Source organism: Strix aluco, chromosome 2 (assembly GCF_031877795.1).
Source record: "Strix aluco isolate bStrAlu1 chromosome 2, bStrAlu1.hap1, whole genome shotgun sequence".
NCBI classification, from domain to species: Eukaryota; Metazoa; Chordata; class Aves; order Strigiformes; family Strigidae; genus Strix; species Strix aluco.
Genome location: NC_133932.1, coordinates 8,074,678 through 8,089,705, shown reverse-complemented (window position 1 = coordinate 8,089,705; position 15,028 = coordinate 8,074,678). Strand labels below are relative to the sequence as shown.

Sequence of the window (15,028 nt, the reverse complement as noted above, 5' to 3'; positions counted from 1 at the left end):
CTGCCCGTGAAGCAAGACCGGACCCCGCCGCGCTGCGCCCCACCGGGGGGACCCGCCTGCCGCCCCCCCCCCCCCCCCGCCCCGGTACCACCCGGGGATGATGGATGCGGGGATGCGGGGACGGGGGGGGCGGGACCGGCGCGGCGGCGAGGGGCGGCCGGGGGGGGTGGCATCTCCCCGAGGGGACTGCTGCGGGGCGGAGAGGCGGGGGGCAGCGGTGGCGGGGGTGAGCCGGGGGTGTGTGTGGGGGGGTGCGGCCCGGAGGAAGGGGATCCCGGGGGGCCTCCGCCCCCCAAGGACGGACCCGTCCGGGGGTGGCATTCGCCGGAGCGAGCTGGAGCGACGGGTCCCTTGGAGACACCTCTCTCCATGGCAACCTAATCGCTTCCTGTGAAGATCCCGAAATAACCGACGAGACGGGGGAGCGGAGCGGAGCGGAGAGGAGCGGAGCGGGCAGCGGCGGCGGGGAGGCGGCGGGGAGGCGGCGGGGGGGCAGGTCCGGCGGGCGCGGGGCTGCGGGAGCCCAGCGCGGGCGGGCAGGGAGCGGGCAGGGAGCGGGCAGGGAGCCCTCGCACCCGGCCACCGGGGCCAGGGGGCTCCCGGGCCGGGGGGACGCCGAGGCCCCCGCCCGGCTCCCCCCGGGCGCGCCCCCCCCGGGCTGCAGACGGTGCCGGAGGCGCCCGTGCCAGCAGCCATGGGGTTAACGGGAGGCAGCGAGCGAGAGAGACAGAGACAGAGAGAAAGAGGGGCTGGACCAGTCCTCGGCAGCTGTTTATTTCAAGGCATCTCTCGCTCCCTCTCCCTCAGCCAGGGCTCAGCCTCATCAAACCTTCCTCCTCCTCCTCCTCCTCCTCCTCCTCCTCCTCCTCCTCCTCCTCCTCCTCTCCTTCCTTCGTCCTGGCCATGAGAGGCACCGGCAGCAGCAGCCGTGCTCCCCCAGCCCCCTGCTCGGCCGCCCCGGCTGCGCCCCACTCGTCTCCCCGCAAGGTAAGTTCATCCTCTCAGCCCGGACTTGGGGGACGGGGTGGGGATGGGGCTGCAGGGGCGAGGGGCAGGGAGGGGATGCGTGCCCGTCTCCAAGTCATCTCTCCCCGTCTCCTTCCCCGTGTCCTTTCCCCCCCTTTTTCTTTCCCCTCTCCCCATCTGGGTGCTCTGTCTCCTTCTAGCCGGTTGTTTCCTTCCCCCCCCCCCCCCCCTCCCCGCCCCGCCCTTCTCCTCCTCTTTCAGGCTGGGGCAGGGGATGCCCGAGGGGCTGGAAGGGAGGGGGCACAGCCGAGGCACCGCCGCTTCTTGCCCTCCAGCTCTGGGCTCCATCACAGACCTGTTGTGCTGGAGCACTGGAGCCTGCACTGAGGAAGGCGACTTCGGCCAAATTGGCGCAGCTGGAGAAAGGAAACGGAGGGGTCAGTCCCTCCTCCTGCCTGGCCAAGGGGGGCACCATGCAAGAGAGAGCAATTCAGATGTGGGGACTCAGCACCTGAAGCACTCGGATGCCCGGGAACAGTAGGAAACTGGGAGGCAGAAGATTGGCAGACTCATGACATGTATTGCAGGCAGGCACTAGATGGCAGGGGACCGGCATCCTAGAGTGCTGCTTGGAATGGGGCCACACTCACAGTTCCCAAATGCAGGGAGACTTGAGCTCAGAGAACCACTGATGGGCTCCACAGCCCCATTCCCTAGCTACCGAAATGTCCAGATGCCCCATCGCCCTTCCAACCCCGGCTTCTGCCCCAGCCTAGGATTTCCGTACCCAGCCCGTTAAGTTCGCGCCCCGGTACCTGGCACAGGAATTCCCACCGGCAGTCACCGAACGCTGCAGGACCCGCACTGACACAGGGCGAGTGCTGTCAGCCCCTCCGCGGTCCTGCCGGATCCTCCCGGGCACTGCCACCAGCCCTCTCGGCCTCACACTCAGTCGAGCAGCCTGATGTGAGCCACTGCGTTGAGATTGCCAGCCCCCCAATTCAGCCTGCTCTGCAAGCTGTCACCCCTGGCTCCGTGCACAGCAGGAACTCCTTCCCCAGATGGGCTCGGCATCTCCCACCCCAGGGTACCAGCATTCGGATTGACGCTCCCAGCTGCCAAAACTGCTCCAAGCGCAGCAGAATTACCTCCCTGGGGCAGCTGCCCTCCCTTTCCCGGTCCCCACCCAGCTGAATACAGCAGGACATACGTATAACCCCTTTTCTCCAGCTTCCTACTGCTACCAAACCAGTAATGACTGCATCTCTGCCTCTTGGACCATGAACTCCAGGATGTTCATGGCCAGTGAGAAAAATGTAGGTGTGGGGTGCCTGGGGCACCAGGTGGTGCGTGTGTGGGTCTCACTGCCACTGCCTAAACTCGCTCTGCTTGATGCTTGGAGATAGCTGCTAGGTTCTACGGTCCCAGATCACAGTCTCGTATCGGTAGCTGTCACCATAGTCCTTAATGCTGGCCGGGAGTTAAAAAATGACAGCCAACCTAGCATTCTTTCTCTGCGAAGAGGGCTGGGTCCTCGTCGGGTTTGTTTTGATTTTTTCATCACTATTTCGAGTGGGATCGTTGCCGTGGGGGAGCTGGGTGAAGAAAGGATTTGCATGAAGCTTTCGGTGCTGCGGGGTTGCTAATGGCGAGCATTATTTCAGCCGTCAGTAAGTTTCATAATCTTGGCCCAGCTCCTGTGAATGTTCTGCTCCTCAGGGTCATGAGCTTCTTTCCCCTTCTCCCATCCCTCCCCCCTCTCCCCAAACTGGTTGGCAATTTCATTGTTCCAGTGGAATATATCCGTCATGTGAGGTCATCGCTGCATAAGGAGAGGTGATTGATTGCTTAGGTCACTGGGGCCTGTCCCATGCTGGGCTTTGAATGCTGGCTTGGAGACCTTGAACCGGACTCTGTGCTCAAAGGCGAGGCGGTGTGGGGTGCAGAGGGGCACGGTGATGCATTCCCGGCAGCTTGAGTCGCCGAGCAAACAGACTGCTGCATTCTGAACTAGCTGGAGCGCTCTGAGAGCAGACGGCTTCATTCCTAGAGGCACAGTATCACAGCAGTCAAGCCCGAGATGTTACAAAAATACAGATAGATCATCATCTGCCTGCCGAGCCAGACAGAATCGGGTGCAACTCTTTTGCCATCCCCGGATGGAAGGAGACTCTACCCGCTTCTCACTAACGTGGCTTGTGTGTGCTCGGCTTCATCCAATTGCTCTTCAGTCAGAGCTGATCTCGGCTAGGCATCAAGAAAGCTGTGAGATTCTCAGATTTTAAGGCCAGAGGGACCATTTTGATCATCGAGTCTGACCTACAGCAGAGCACAGGCTCTGAATTTCACCAATTTCATTTCCTGCGTCAAGCCCATAACTTCTGATTGAACTGTGTAGCATCTCTTTTAGAAATATGGCCACGCGAAGGCTCCAGGCAGTAGGGAATACACCACCTGCCTAGGTGAATTGTGCTAGTGTGTGACCCTCTTTATTAATAGTATTGTTCCTCATTTGAATTTGTCAAACTTCAGCATTTTGAAACAGGAGGTTACAGATTGCATTTGATGGGAGGGAGCTACAGCGCGGGTATTGCCTGCACACGGCTGGTACCTCGGCTCCTTTATTCCTGTGATGGCTTTTATGTTTGGATAGGATTTATCTTTGGGACCACAGTATGTAAGAGTCCTGGACATGGAGCAGGAGTTATTGGCAGTGAATCCTAGGGCTTCCCCGGGGCGCGGTAGCATCGGAACTCTGGAGCTCAGGGTGTCACATTCAGGGTTTAGTCTGTGCTCCCTGCTCAGAGCAAGAGCGCAGCAGGCTTTGCTCCTAGCCGTTAGTTAGGATGTAAATTCCCAGCCTCCTCGGTGAATCAGGATACATGCTTTGGGACACGACTACCGAGATCTGCTCTCTCACGTCCCAGCAGCGGTGGGGCCGTGCTGCGGGAGACTTACAAAGAGGGAGGAAGCGCAGCTGGGTCCCTGACACTGAGGAACAGCAGCAGGATTCATGCTTCCATCCTGCAAATGCAATGAGAGCAGCTCCTAATAGATTAGCTGCAGGGATCTCTGGTCTGGACCAGTAGTGGGGTCCATATGCAGTAGCAAAGAGCAGTGTAATTCTTACTTGTGGCATTCAAGCACCAAGATTCACAAACTGAGCTCAATGAAGTGCCCTGGGGAAATAGCTTTGTCATTCACACTCTGTCATCTGTGCATCACAGGACTGGAACACTGCGATGAAGGCTCTGTACCTAGAGTGACAATACACAGGTCCATCTTTGGACCCTGGGAGTAGCCCTGTCCGTTTTTATCACAATTAGACTTGGAAATAGATCTGAAAGGAAGAGACATGCCATGTGGTACTGGTGCAGAATTCCAGTCTCTCTGCTCTGGCATGCAAAGGCCTTTTGAATGGTGTAAGGTGTGTGGATACTGGGATTTATACGTCCAGGTAGTAAAAGCGTTGGCATCCTCTCCTCCCCTCTGAAGATCTACCAGTTTATTGAGCATCCACACCCAGAGCTGCACACAGAGCTGAATGAAGGGCATTTGCTACACTTGCCCTCCAGTGCTGCAGGGTCTGTGCCCAGGACATAATCCCCACTGCCGGCTAACTGCAGAGAGCCCCAGACACACTGCTTTGTCCGTAAGCCACAGGGACATCCATGCTCTGTTTTGGACATGAACGCTCCATGCACAGTGGAGTCCAGCCCTCCCTGACTGGCATTTGCACCCAGAACATTCCTTTGCTTTCCTGGCATTCATGCTATGGGAGACACCTCTGTGCTTCTCCCAGCTCCTCCACAACCATGCATGGGAGTACAGGACACACTCTCAGTCTTCGGCCACGATACGATTAGCAAACCAGAATGTGTTGACTGAGACTGACTGACATTGCCTCATTCCTGCACTCACCTGGAGCCACCTTTGGCGTAGGGACTCCAGGAGTCACCTACTCTTCACCGCTGGCAGCAGGACCTGTGCCCCACAGCGTCTCACACGCCATGTCCAGGCTGTCACTTCCACAGCGTTATGTGTAGTGCTGGGGGTCACTCCTTCCCCTCAGCTCCAGTTACAGCCATTACCTGCTCCGTAGGGCTGAGATTCAGACTACCAGCTGCAAAAGTGATTCAGGATTTGGCTCTGTAGGGTTTAGACTTTGGGAATCCATAGTCTGGGGTGCTGTTGCTGGAGCTCACAATCTCAGCCAAGAAATACAGCGAGGTCTCCATTATAAGACATCCCAAGAAGTGAGAAGAACACAGTGAGCTGGGTGACCCAGCACACTGTGCAGCTACACCTAGGAATGTTTCTACTGGTAGAGCCATCTACATTAGGAGGAATGGTAGCAGTTACATGTGTACCCCTAATGTACCATACTCCCCTGTGGACTGGCACTGAGGTCTACCTGCACCTGGAGAGAAGATCTCCACTCCTGGGGTGGCACTGTCCACATCCACATCTCCTGCTGCCTGATGCAGAACAGCCCGCAGCCCCTGAGGACCAGAGCTGGAACTGAGAATGCCGTGCCACAAGCAGAGCAGGCTCTTCTCCCCAGGGAGCTACTGCCCCTTGGTGAGTCCCAGGCATGGCCCCAGGGACTCCAGGCCACCCTGAAACCACTCAGGAGATTTGTGTGCCCTCTAGCCTGGGGACTCACACGGGGACGTCCCCCCAGTCCTTGGAATTCCCTCCCTTTCCAAAGTCCAAAAGAAATTCTGTCACGGATTTGTGTTGCCAGACATGATCTTCCACGGCATCGTGATCATAATCCAGATGGCCAAGATCTCGCCAGCCTCTAGCTTTGGAAGAAACTTGCTCCGTTCTGTTGTCTCTCTGCAGAGCTGCATTTTAATACTAAGTCTCCTCTGAGGCTTAGAGGTTCAGGAGCAAAGTACAAAGAAATGCTGAGAATAGCTCCTCTTTTCTCCTCATCTTCATCTCAGGATCCCTCCAGAGACTGATCTTGCCCCGGAGGGAAGGGCAGGGCACTAGCCGACAATTCCTTTTTTTCTGTGAACTTTGTTTAAATATTTAACAGAAGGAAACTAAAAATATCCCCAGTTAATGCAGCAGGAACTAGACAGCTACTCATTCGTGGATGCCTTTCCTCCCAGCCCCTCTCCTCAGGTATGAGTCCCCTTTCTACAGCAAGCACCGGGCTCTTCCCTCAGCAAGAAGAAGCCTCCCACTCAGGAGGGGCTGCAGTTTTAGTTCAGGGCATGGACTGAGCAGGAAGGGGATGGCAGTTATCCCTTGGGAGTCGGGAGGTGCAACACAGCTGGCTGGGGGCTGGAGGTGCAGGGTTGGCCTCTGCGTTGACTCCCTCGGCCAAGCAGCCCCATTTCTCCATCCTGGCAGCCAGAGAAGGGCATGACTGTGGGTTGCCAGCATTCATGCTTTCCCCTTCACGATGAAGGAGTGAGTTGAATATCCTGAATGATTTTTTTTTTCGGGGTGTGTGTGTGTGCGTGGTCTTTGTTGCGGAGAGGATCCTGGGTCGGGCACATAATAGCTGCCCAGGGAAGGGCTGGCGCTGCGCTGTGCCCAGCCACGAGAAGGGGCAGACAGCATGAAGGACAGCCATGCTACCGCTGGACTGATGCCAGCGGATGGTGTGTGGCCGGTGCAGAAATCCAGCCCTTACTCCATGTTACTGCTGCTTCCTAGTGCTGCTTGGCCATGGGAGGTGGGAGAGAAAGAGAAGGAATAGGGGAGGAAGGGAGGGATGGGACAGCGCAGAGGACACTAGGACAAGGAGCGTGGGAAGGTAATTCCATGTTAGCTAAGAGGAAAGTAATTACTAAATATTTGATAGGCATATTTTTGCACTTAAATTCTTTAGTAAGGCTGGACTTTTCTCGCTGATTCACTCTCTCTCAGTCTTCTTGGTTTATCACTTTCATGCTTCCCCTCTCACTCCCTCACTCTGGCACACAATGAAGAGGCTCTTTTTTAATAAATGGATTACATGCTCTACACTATAAATAAACACAGGAGTTAAGATTCCAACTTGTTCCAGCGATAAGCAAACAAAGATGCCGAATCCCCTTCTCGGCCCTCAGACAAGAGAGTCCCCGGGGAAGCTGCGCATGTGCCTCTGCACGTGTGCTCCAGAGAACGCTCCTTGCTTCTGTGTGCGTATGCTAATGCGTGTGTTTCTGTGCGGTGTTGGGGTTAGGGCGACAATGCACCTCTGTGCAGGAAAGCACGCAGGCATGGGGGGGACATGAGAACTGCAGTAGGTGCACGTGTGGGTGCTGGGGCCAGGAGCTCGCCTGCAGTGGCTCACGCTGCCTCCGGGGAGAGAAAGCGGTTGCTGCTGGGTGAGGGGACACTGACACCTCTCCCTTTTGGTTCCCAGTGAAGAAGATGAGACAGGATCCTCGCTGAGCAAAGACGCTGTTGCATCCGAGATGGAGCCCAGTGCCTGGTAGGTTCACAGCTTCCCACCTTCGTCGGTGACACGGGAAGATGACGGGAGCACAGGTGGCGGGCTGCTCCCGGCTGCTCCGGGCTTGGCCTTTCGGCAGGAGGGACATTTCAGATAAAGCTCTCTTCTTCCTCCCCCCCGCCCTGCAGCAGGATGCCTCCACTCCTCTCCTGCGTCCACTCCCTGCAGCTGTGGCATCTCCTCCTCCTGGTCTCAGCCATCCCTCCTCCTGGAGTCTGGTCTCTTCGCTCTCGGGGCCCAGCAGCTGCTCGGCCTCTTTGCACCCGTCGGAGCCCCTCGGCCCCGCGGCCCATTTGCATCTGGGACAGGACCTCGCTGCCGGAGAGGGATTCTCGCTTCGCCCTGCCACGCCAGCGGGCCCTGGCACCTCGAGGGGGAGAGCTGCGGCATGTCGTGCGGCTGAGGCGCCAGGCAGCGGGGGCCCGCCCTGCCACCCCCTCCGGGTTTGAGGACGGCATGCCCTCCTCCCAGTACCCCTGGGCCATCGTGTGGGGCCCCACGGTGTCCGATGAGGATGGAGGGGACACCAACTCAGCCAACCCAGGCTTCCCACCGCTGGGATACACCTTTGTCTCGCCACACGGGATGGCAACGGCACAGCCCAATTCCCACTCGCTCCTGCACAACGCAGGGCTCAACCTGCGTGAGACCCCAGCCACCCTGCGGCCCTTCTTGTTTGGGCCCCGGGGGGAAGGTAAATCTGCCCTTTGCTCCTTTCACACACACCCTGCCCTTGCCCCATCCCCGCAGGAGCAAGCTCTGTCTGCAAAACTCACGAGGCCCCCAGCGGGAACCTCCCCTTGCACTGCTGCTCTGCGGGGACCGGTGGCTGTGGCCATCACCCCCCCTCTCCCCCTCTGTCTCGCAGGTGTGGACCCCCAGCTGTATGTCACCATCACCATCTCCATCATCATTGTCCTGGTTGCCACTGGGATCATATTCAAATTCTGGTGAGTGGAGTTTGGGCTAATGGAGGCTGTCACCACACTGCTGTCTGCAGGTGGGTGGGCAGGAGGACTGTGGGCTTGGGTGCCATTTGTCCTAGGGGTGTGGATCTGGTGCTGCAGGCCCTTGCGAGCTTGGCATGTGGCCAAACTGGGCTCTAACGCTGAGCATAGAGGGGTCCCACGAACCTCTCTGTCATCAAGGGCTGGGGCTTGTCTGAGGGAGCACTCTTTACCTCCCCCCTTGTTTCTCTCCAAAGCTGGGACCGTAATCAGAAACGTCGGCGTCACTCGGGGCAGCAGAGCGGTGGGAGGCAGCAGGAGAGCCAGCAGCCCCTCACGGACCTCTCCCCCACCACCGTCAGCATCCTGGGGCCCTACGGCGACTCCCTGACCCCCACACCCGAGGTGGAGGAGTCCAGGCAGGGCCAGGAGGGTGTGGAGAAACTGGGGGGCCACGGGAAGAGCACGGCCTTTCAGCTCAACCGGTGAGTGGCCGGTGAGCTGGGGCAGGAGGTTGTGGCTGGGGACAGGGGGACAGGCATGCTGAGGCAGGGCAAAGGCGCCAGTCGGGTGATGGGGATGGTGGGACAGCGTGAGTGCCTGTTGCTAATTAATTTCCAATTCTTTTTTCCCCCCAGAATCCCACTGGTGAACCTGTGACGCTGACGGGAGAAGCAGAGCTGGCTCCCCCCCACCCTCCTGTCACAGCCGGCGAGTGCAGACTCCCGCCACCTCTGCTACCCCAGGATAAAATGACCTCCTTGTGCCACGGCCCGCCACCACCATTATTAACTAACTCCACCAGGATGTGCCTGGGCAAATGGACGAGCTGGGCCTCCTTAGCCTCCTGCTGGGGGAAGGTTGGGGACCCCCCCCCACCCTGCCCACACCGGACAGGGTGATGAGAGAGCAGGATGGTGGGAGGGAAGACAGCTGGTGATGGTGTGAAATCTTGGCCTCCCCAGCCCCTCTCCTAGCACACACGCAGACACATACACACACACACTTGGATCTCTGTGACTCTCTCACCAGTGCATGCCTGACATCGGGGGTAGGCAAGGTGGAAAGGCATACCCCTGTCCCCGTGGGCCCTAACCCCTCTGTGTGTCCCTTCCCATGTCGTGTGCTTTGAAGTGAACGTCTGGAGTTTAGTGGCTGCAGGATTGCCCGCCGGGGCTTGGTCTCCCTTGAGCCACAACTTGGGTGGTGACAGGTTCTTCTGTTCCCGAGGCCTTGGCCCTCCCAGGGGTGCCAAGGGTGGGTGAAGCTTGGGCAGAAGAGGCCCACATAGCACCTGGGCCCCCTCAGCAACCCATTTCCTTGAAGGAAACATTGCCTCCCCCCTAGATGGAAGATATTCACATCTTTCCATTTTCTTTCTGCCTAACACTCCTCTGTTTTTTCTCTTCAGCTTGTATCTTTCTTCATCTCTCCCCAATTTTTTTCTCTCAGTTCCTCCCCCTGCCACTTCTCTTGCCAGTGGAAAAGGTTCCTTTAGCTTTCCAAACATTTTGATCTCTTGGAAGTCTCCTTGCTGTCCCGCTCCACCCCCTCAGTCTCCTTCAACAAGGTTTTTCTGAAGAACATCAGTTTATGGTAATGTTCTTTAGAAAATCTGAAGCGAAGCCCTCTGCCCATCATCATGTTATTTAGCAAGTGTGTTGTACATTGGGATACTGCCGAAGCAACTAAAGCATGTCGTGCAGATATAGCTGGGCACGAGGAATCTGAGTTTTGCTGGGGCTGAGGTAGGGAATTGCTTTCAGACACTCGTGCCACAGGCAATGAGCAGCAGACATGACTCTGTGTGCCTGGGATGACAAAGAGCGATTGGCCTTGGAAACATCTGGAGGGTTGCCATGTACTGCTGGTAGGTCTCTCCTGGAATACAAGGTGACTGGAGACCCACAAAGCAACGCTCACCACGGGCATGAGAGAGGAGGTATCTGGGGTGCCAACCTTTGTGAGTGTATTGCCCCAGCTGGTTGGGGACCAAAACCCCACAGGCGTCAGCACAAACTGGTTGCCTGAGCACGTACTTTGGAGTTGTGGGGGTCTGTAGGGCAGGCAGCCACACTGTCGGTTACTTGTGTGAGCAAGATCAGTGTGTTTCAACCTCTTCCTACGTGTGGACCCATGGGTGTCACTTTGAGGAAGTGTGAAATGGCAAATTTCAGCTTAATGACAATAGTTGCTCTCCCTTGTTTTTTTGTGGACACCTTCAAAGTAATTCACACACCCCACATTGACAGCCGCTGAGCTGAAATCATGGAGATTTAGGTAAGGTTGTCCCTATACCATACAAATACCTTCAGCTGCTGGACTGATGTGGCCGGAGACAGGAAACTCACACACAATTTGAAGGCCCTAATGCACCATACAAGGTCTCTGACAAAAGTCAGGTTGGGAGAAAAGGAAATGGCTCTTTCATCCTTTATCTCTGCAGTAAAATCCTATTCTTTATAGGACAAAGCACAGGGAAATTTGTAAAAGGTCTGGTTCTGCCCATTTACCCAGCTGAACTATTAGGTGATCTGGGGTCCCATCTGACTCACCATGAAGGACATTTAAATGAGAGTGTAAATTGCAATAAGCTTCACAAAAAACAGTAGAGATTTGGAGAAAATGACAGGTCAAATAAAATTACTGGCTTATTAAAAGCACAGAATGGCTGAAAGATGTAGGTGGAAAAGGACTCTGGAGGTCTCTAGTCTAAGCACAGGTTGAGTCTCTGCTTATAGCAGGGGATATTATTGCTTTACCCTAGATCGATTTTTTACCGAGCCTTTTCCTTATTCAGGATCCATTCAAGGCTTTGGTGGACATCGAAGCTGCGGACAGGGCTGTTCTCCCTCATGCTGACACATCAGCGCTGGGGAAGGACATCTGTGCGCAGCCTGCAAGATGCTGCACTGCTTATTGCTGGCAGTTTACAATAAAATGCCTTGAACTGGTTTAAGTAATCTTCCAGACCAGATTAATTAGATTGCTTTTTGATCAATAGTGCTTGTTGAAACAAGGCCAGAGTTTAGACTCTACCACTTCAAGGGCTGTCCTTGGACTTTCCCTTTCCGCACGCTGAGTGGAGAGAAGGTCTGTCAGAAAGTGGCAGGGCACCGCAGGAGGCGTAGTGAAAACATGTTCCGACACCTGATGCAGGGAAGCCCTGCGCTCTGCTGGCCAGGCTTTTGTAAACTCTACAAACACATCAGATCTTGGTGTTCTGGGGTTTTTTTTCCCCCTTTAACGTGTCTCTGTTTTTGTTAAAAGTATCTCCAGGGAACGAAGCCTTTCACAGATGCTGTGGGAATGGGGAAGGTGGGGAATGCAGTAGAGAAAACTCTTACAATGAAGTTTGGATATGCTGAACATCTTTTTCAAGACCACTTTTTCCAGCCAAATATGTTTTTATGACAGTAATTCACTCTCTCATGCAAAACAGGTTAGATATGGGAAACAACTTCATTGTCTGGCCCAAATTTTCATTGCTACATTTTGTCCCTGGAAAAAAACATTCAAAATGCGTGTGGACACACAAGCTTCTTCCAGTCAATAAATAATCTTACTGGATCTGTTTTCTCCATGGCTGGAGCCTTATAAACCGTTTTCCCCTATGCAGACTGGAGCCAGAGCGTGCCTGCAGTCTCTTCCCTGGCCCGGGCTAATATTCTGTGAGATGTTCACATGGATGGGTTGACAGCACCAACCACCAAGCCAGGGCAGAGGCCAGCACCTTCTCAGTCACAGCCCATCAGGTTCCCCTGTCTTCAAGGTGACTGGAGGAGAAAGAGCTGGATTAATTTTTTTCAGTGGAGATTTTACAGAGAGAAAGGTGTGTGGGGAAAACGACTGAAAATGTTCATAGCGTTGGGTTGAGCTGCCCAACATTTCTGTGTAATTAAAAGGAAATGTCTGGGTGCCTGGGTGAGTTGAAGGCACCGTGTCTGTGCTGAGCTCCTGGAGAGATGTGGCTTTGTTAACACAAGGGTGGTCCCTCTGTGAGTGCAGTGGGAAGGAGGGAAGGACTGGGGGAGAACCTCTCCCCTCCGCCCTGTGTTGCTTCAGGGCAGGAACTGGAGTCTCACTCTGTTTACCCAGCAGAGTGGCATGACCACAAGGCTGAATCCTGCTTGGGCTTTCCCATCTGGTCGATTGTGACTGGTAGGCAGGGGAGCAGACCCCCAGCGTGTGCTTCCACAACGCTCCTCTGGTCCAGTTTACAGGGACTCACATCCAGCCAAGCATCCCACCGCTTCAGAGAGGGCTATCTACCTCTTCCTCAATGGCACCTAAGTGCCCTTGCAAATCTGGTCCTTTCATTCCCCACTCCCTTTCCCGATAAGGAAAAATGCTTGGAAAGGAGCTGTTTGTTCACTCCCCTCAAGTTCTCAAACACGATCACCTTCAGACTGCTCTGAATTAAACTATGGCACAACATTAGAGCCAAGTCCTGCAGCACAAAAGCCCTGGGCCAAACTCCAGCTCCCCGACCCCATCCCTGCTGATGTCTCACGGTAGTCCTGGCCCTACCTTGGCAAGACCATAGAGGGGGGCCCCTTCCTTCACCAACTGCTGGCTCTCTACTCCTTTTTTCCAGTTGTTTTCCCTCTCCCACTGTTTGCCCGCTTCCCACTCCTGTCCTGTACCATGGTCTCCCTCCCAGTAATCTCTCCCTTCCTGCTGTTTTCGCTTTCCCCACTCCTCTCTTGTTCTCCTTTTGCCACTTGGTCTCGTTCTGCCGTGGTTCACATCCTCCCCTCTGTCCTCTCTCCTGCTTCCCTGCTCAGTCTCGCTCTTCCCCCTCCCCTGCCCTTGTGCGCTGTGATATATATTTTTGTAGGATTTCTCTTCTCCTTGTGGTGAAATATTCAATTCTTGTGGGATGTTAGTTTCAACATTTTTAAATAAACCTTTGCAAAATACTGAAAGCAGAGCTCTTGCTACTGTGGAGGAGACGGTAATATCAAAGTGGGATGAGAGGGACTTCACCCTGGGCAGATCCCAGTGGGACAGAGGCTCAGACATCTGGCACCCCACAGTCTCTTCTGGGGGGGTAGACAGGGCAATTTGGCCCTGCAGCTGTCTCACCTTGGTCTCCTTGCTGTCCAAAGAGGCCCTTTGACCCTCCTCACACGTTACCACAGGAGGTGTTCCCTGATGGAGAAGGCCTTGCACACCCACTCCTCCACCCAGAGCGGCCGTTTTGCCTCTGGAGCTGCTGCCTCCCAGCCACGCTTTGGGGCCACTTGTCACACGCTGGTTCGTGCTGGGAGCCAGGGTGGCCGGGAGAGGTGAGAGAAGCTGAAGGGAAGGGAGGGAGACTGAGCGATGCAGGCACAGAAGCCTCCCTCACTCTGTTCCCCGCGGCTGCCTCCGCAATTTCTATTTACAGCCCTGCTGCCTCCCCTCCTGGCCACAGTGCCGCTGCCGTTGCTGGTTTCCAGGGCTGCTCTGTAATTAAGCATCCTTGTCTCCTGCAACTCCCCCACTTCGTGAGCCCTGGCGGCGATCGGTGCTGGGGTGGGCACGGAGGGGGTGCTGGGGACCAGCACCAGGCACAGTGGCCACTCTGAAGGGCCACTCCCCAGCAATGGTAGGAGGATTGCTGGCTGCTGTGGACGGTCCTCGGCCCCTGCTCCCTCTGCCCGCTGGCTGCCTGAGTCCTTTGGGCACTGGAGGTCTCCCTGATCCGCTGCTTTACTGTCAGAGGAAGGAGCAGGCTCCCCAGACCAGACCTGACGTCGAACTCCGTTCTGGGGTCTCTGCCCACTGGAAGGATCCAGGACCACCTCCCACCGCGGGGCCAGATCCCTGCACATGGCACCACTGGATCTCAGTGGGCCCAGACCCGCTGGAGAGCAGACACACACCTGCCATGGCTGTCCCAGGGCATGCACATGTGAGAGGCTGACTAGCACCTCTTCTGCCCCTTTGCTGAGCCGTGGGAGGACAGAGTCCCTCACCCCTGTTGCTTTAGGTGGCTGGTCACCTGCCCCCCCGGCTGATCCTCTCCAGTCAAGTGCATACAGCAGCTCTGGGGCTGGGCAGGCTGGAGAGACTTGACTGAGGAGGCGATAGATTCTCACTGTGCTGAAATTACAGACTCACGTACTCATCGGTGCAGTGAAATGTCTTGCACAAACCTCATCTGCTTCCAGCCAGAGCTTCGGCCCTTCCTGCTGACTTCTCTGTCATCAGATGCTTTTTCTCCAGTGCCCTCTCAGCACAGGCTGAGGCTGCAGGCGTTCAGTCAAACATTCCCTTTCTTCACCAGGACTTGTTCTCTGCCTCACAGGAGAAGCTCCATGAGCTGCCCCTTTTTCTTCCGGCTTCCTGAAACACCGACTAGGTCTAGTCCCCTCCCATCACCACTCCCCACTACATCACTGTTGCCTACCTGCCCATGTTGACTTCCCACCCTTCCAGTCTGCTCCCAGTCCTGCTTCCTTCCCCAGCATCTCCCTTCCTTCCAGGTCTCCAGCCTTGCCTCCTTCCCTAGCATCTCCCCAGCATCCTGTTCTCTGACAGGGAGCTAGAATGGGGAGCTGCATGCTGAACGAAGACAACAGAGATAAGAGGAATGTATGTGATCGTTGAAATCAAAGAAGGACACATAAAAACTGTACAACCACATCAAGACACATGAAAATCACCC

General features: G+C 55.9%; 1 protein-coding gene and 1 long non-coding RNA gene across 2 annotated transcripts; one reads left to right on the top strand and one right to left on the bottom strand.

Annotated features, from left to right (window-relative positions):
• The first annotated feature begins 825 nt into the window (after positions 1 to 825).
• Positions 826 to 13,301, top strand: PIANP (PILR alpha associated neural protein). Its single transcript, XM_074810228.1, has 6 exons — positions 826 to 987; positions 7,337 to 7,405; positions 7,555 to 8,120; positions 8,295 to 8,376; positions 8,631 to 8,858; positions 9,012 to 13,301. Exons 2-6 carry the CDS (start codon positions 7,389 to 7,391, stop codon positions 9,031 to 9,033), a joined length of 915 nt encoding a protein of 304 aa, XP_074666329.1. The 5' UTR covers positions 826 to 987; positions 7,337 to 7,388; the 3' UTR covers positions 9,034 to 13,301.
• LOC141917143 (uncharacterized) lies at positions 12,061 to 14,620 on the bottom strand. Its single transcript, XR_012621257.1, has 3 exons — positions 14,517 to 14,620; positions 13,462 to 13,674; positions 12,061 to 12,149 (listed from the first exon to the last, which is right to left on the bottom strand). It is a non-coding gene; the product is annotated as an uncharacterized LOC141917143 (long non-coding RNA).
• Between the last annotated feature and the right edge of the window lie 408 nt (positions 14,621 to 15,028).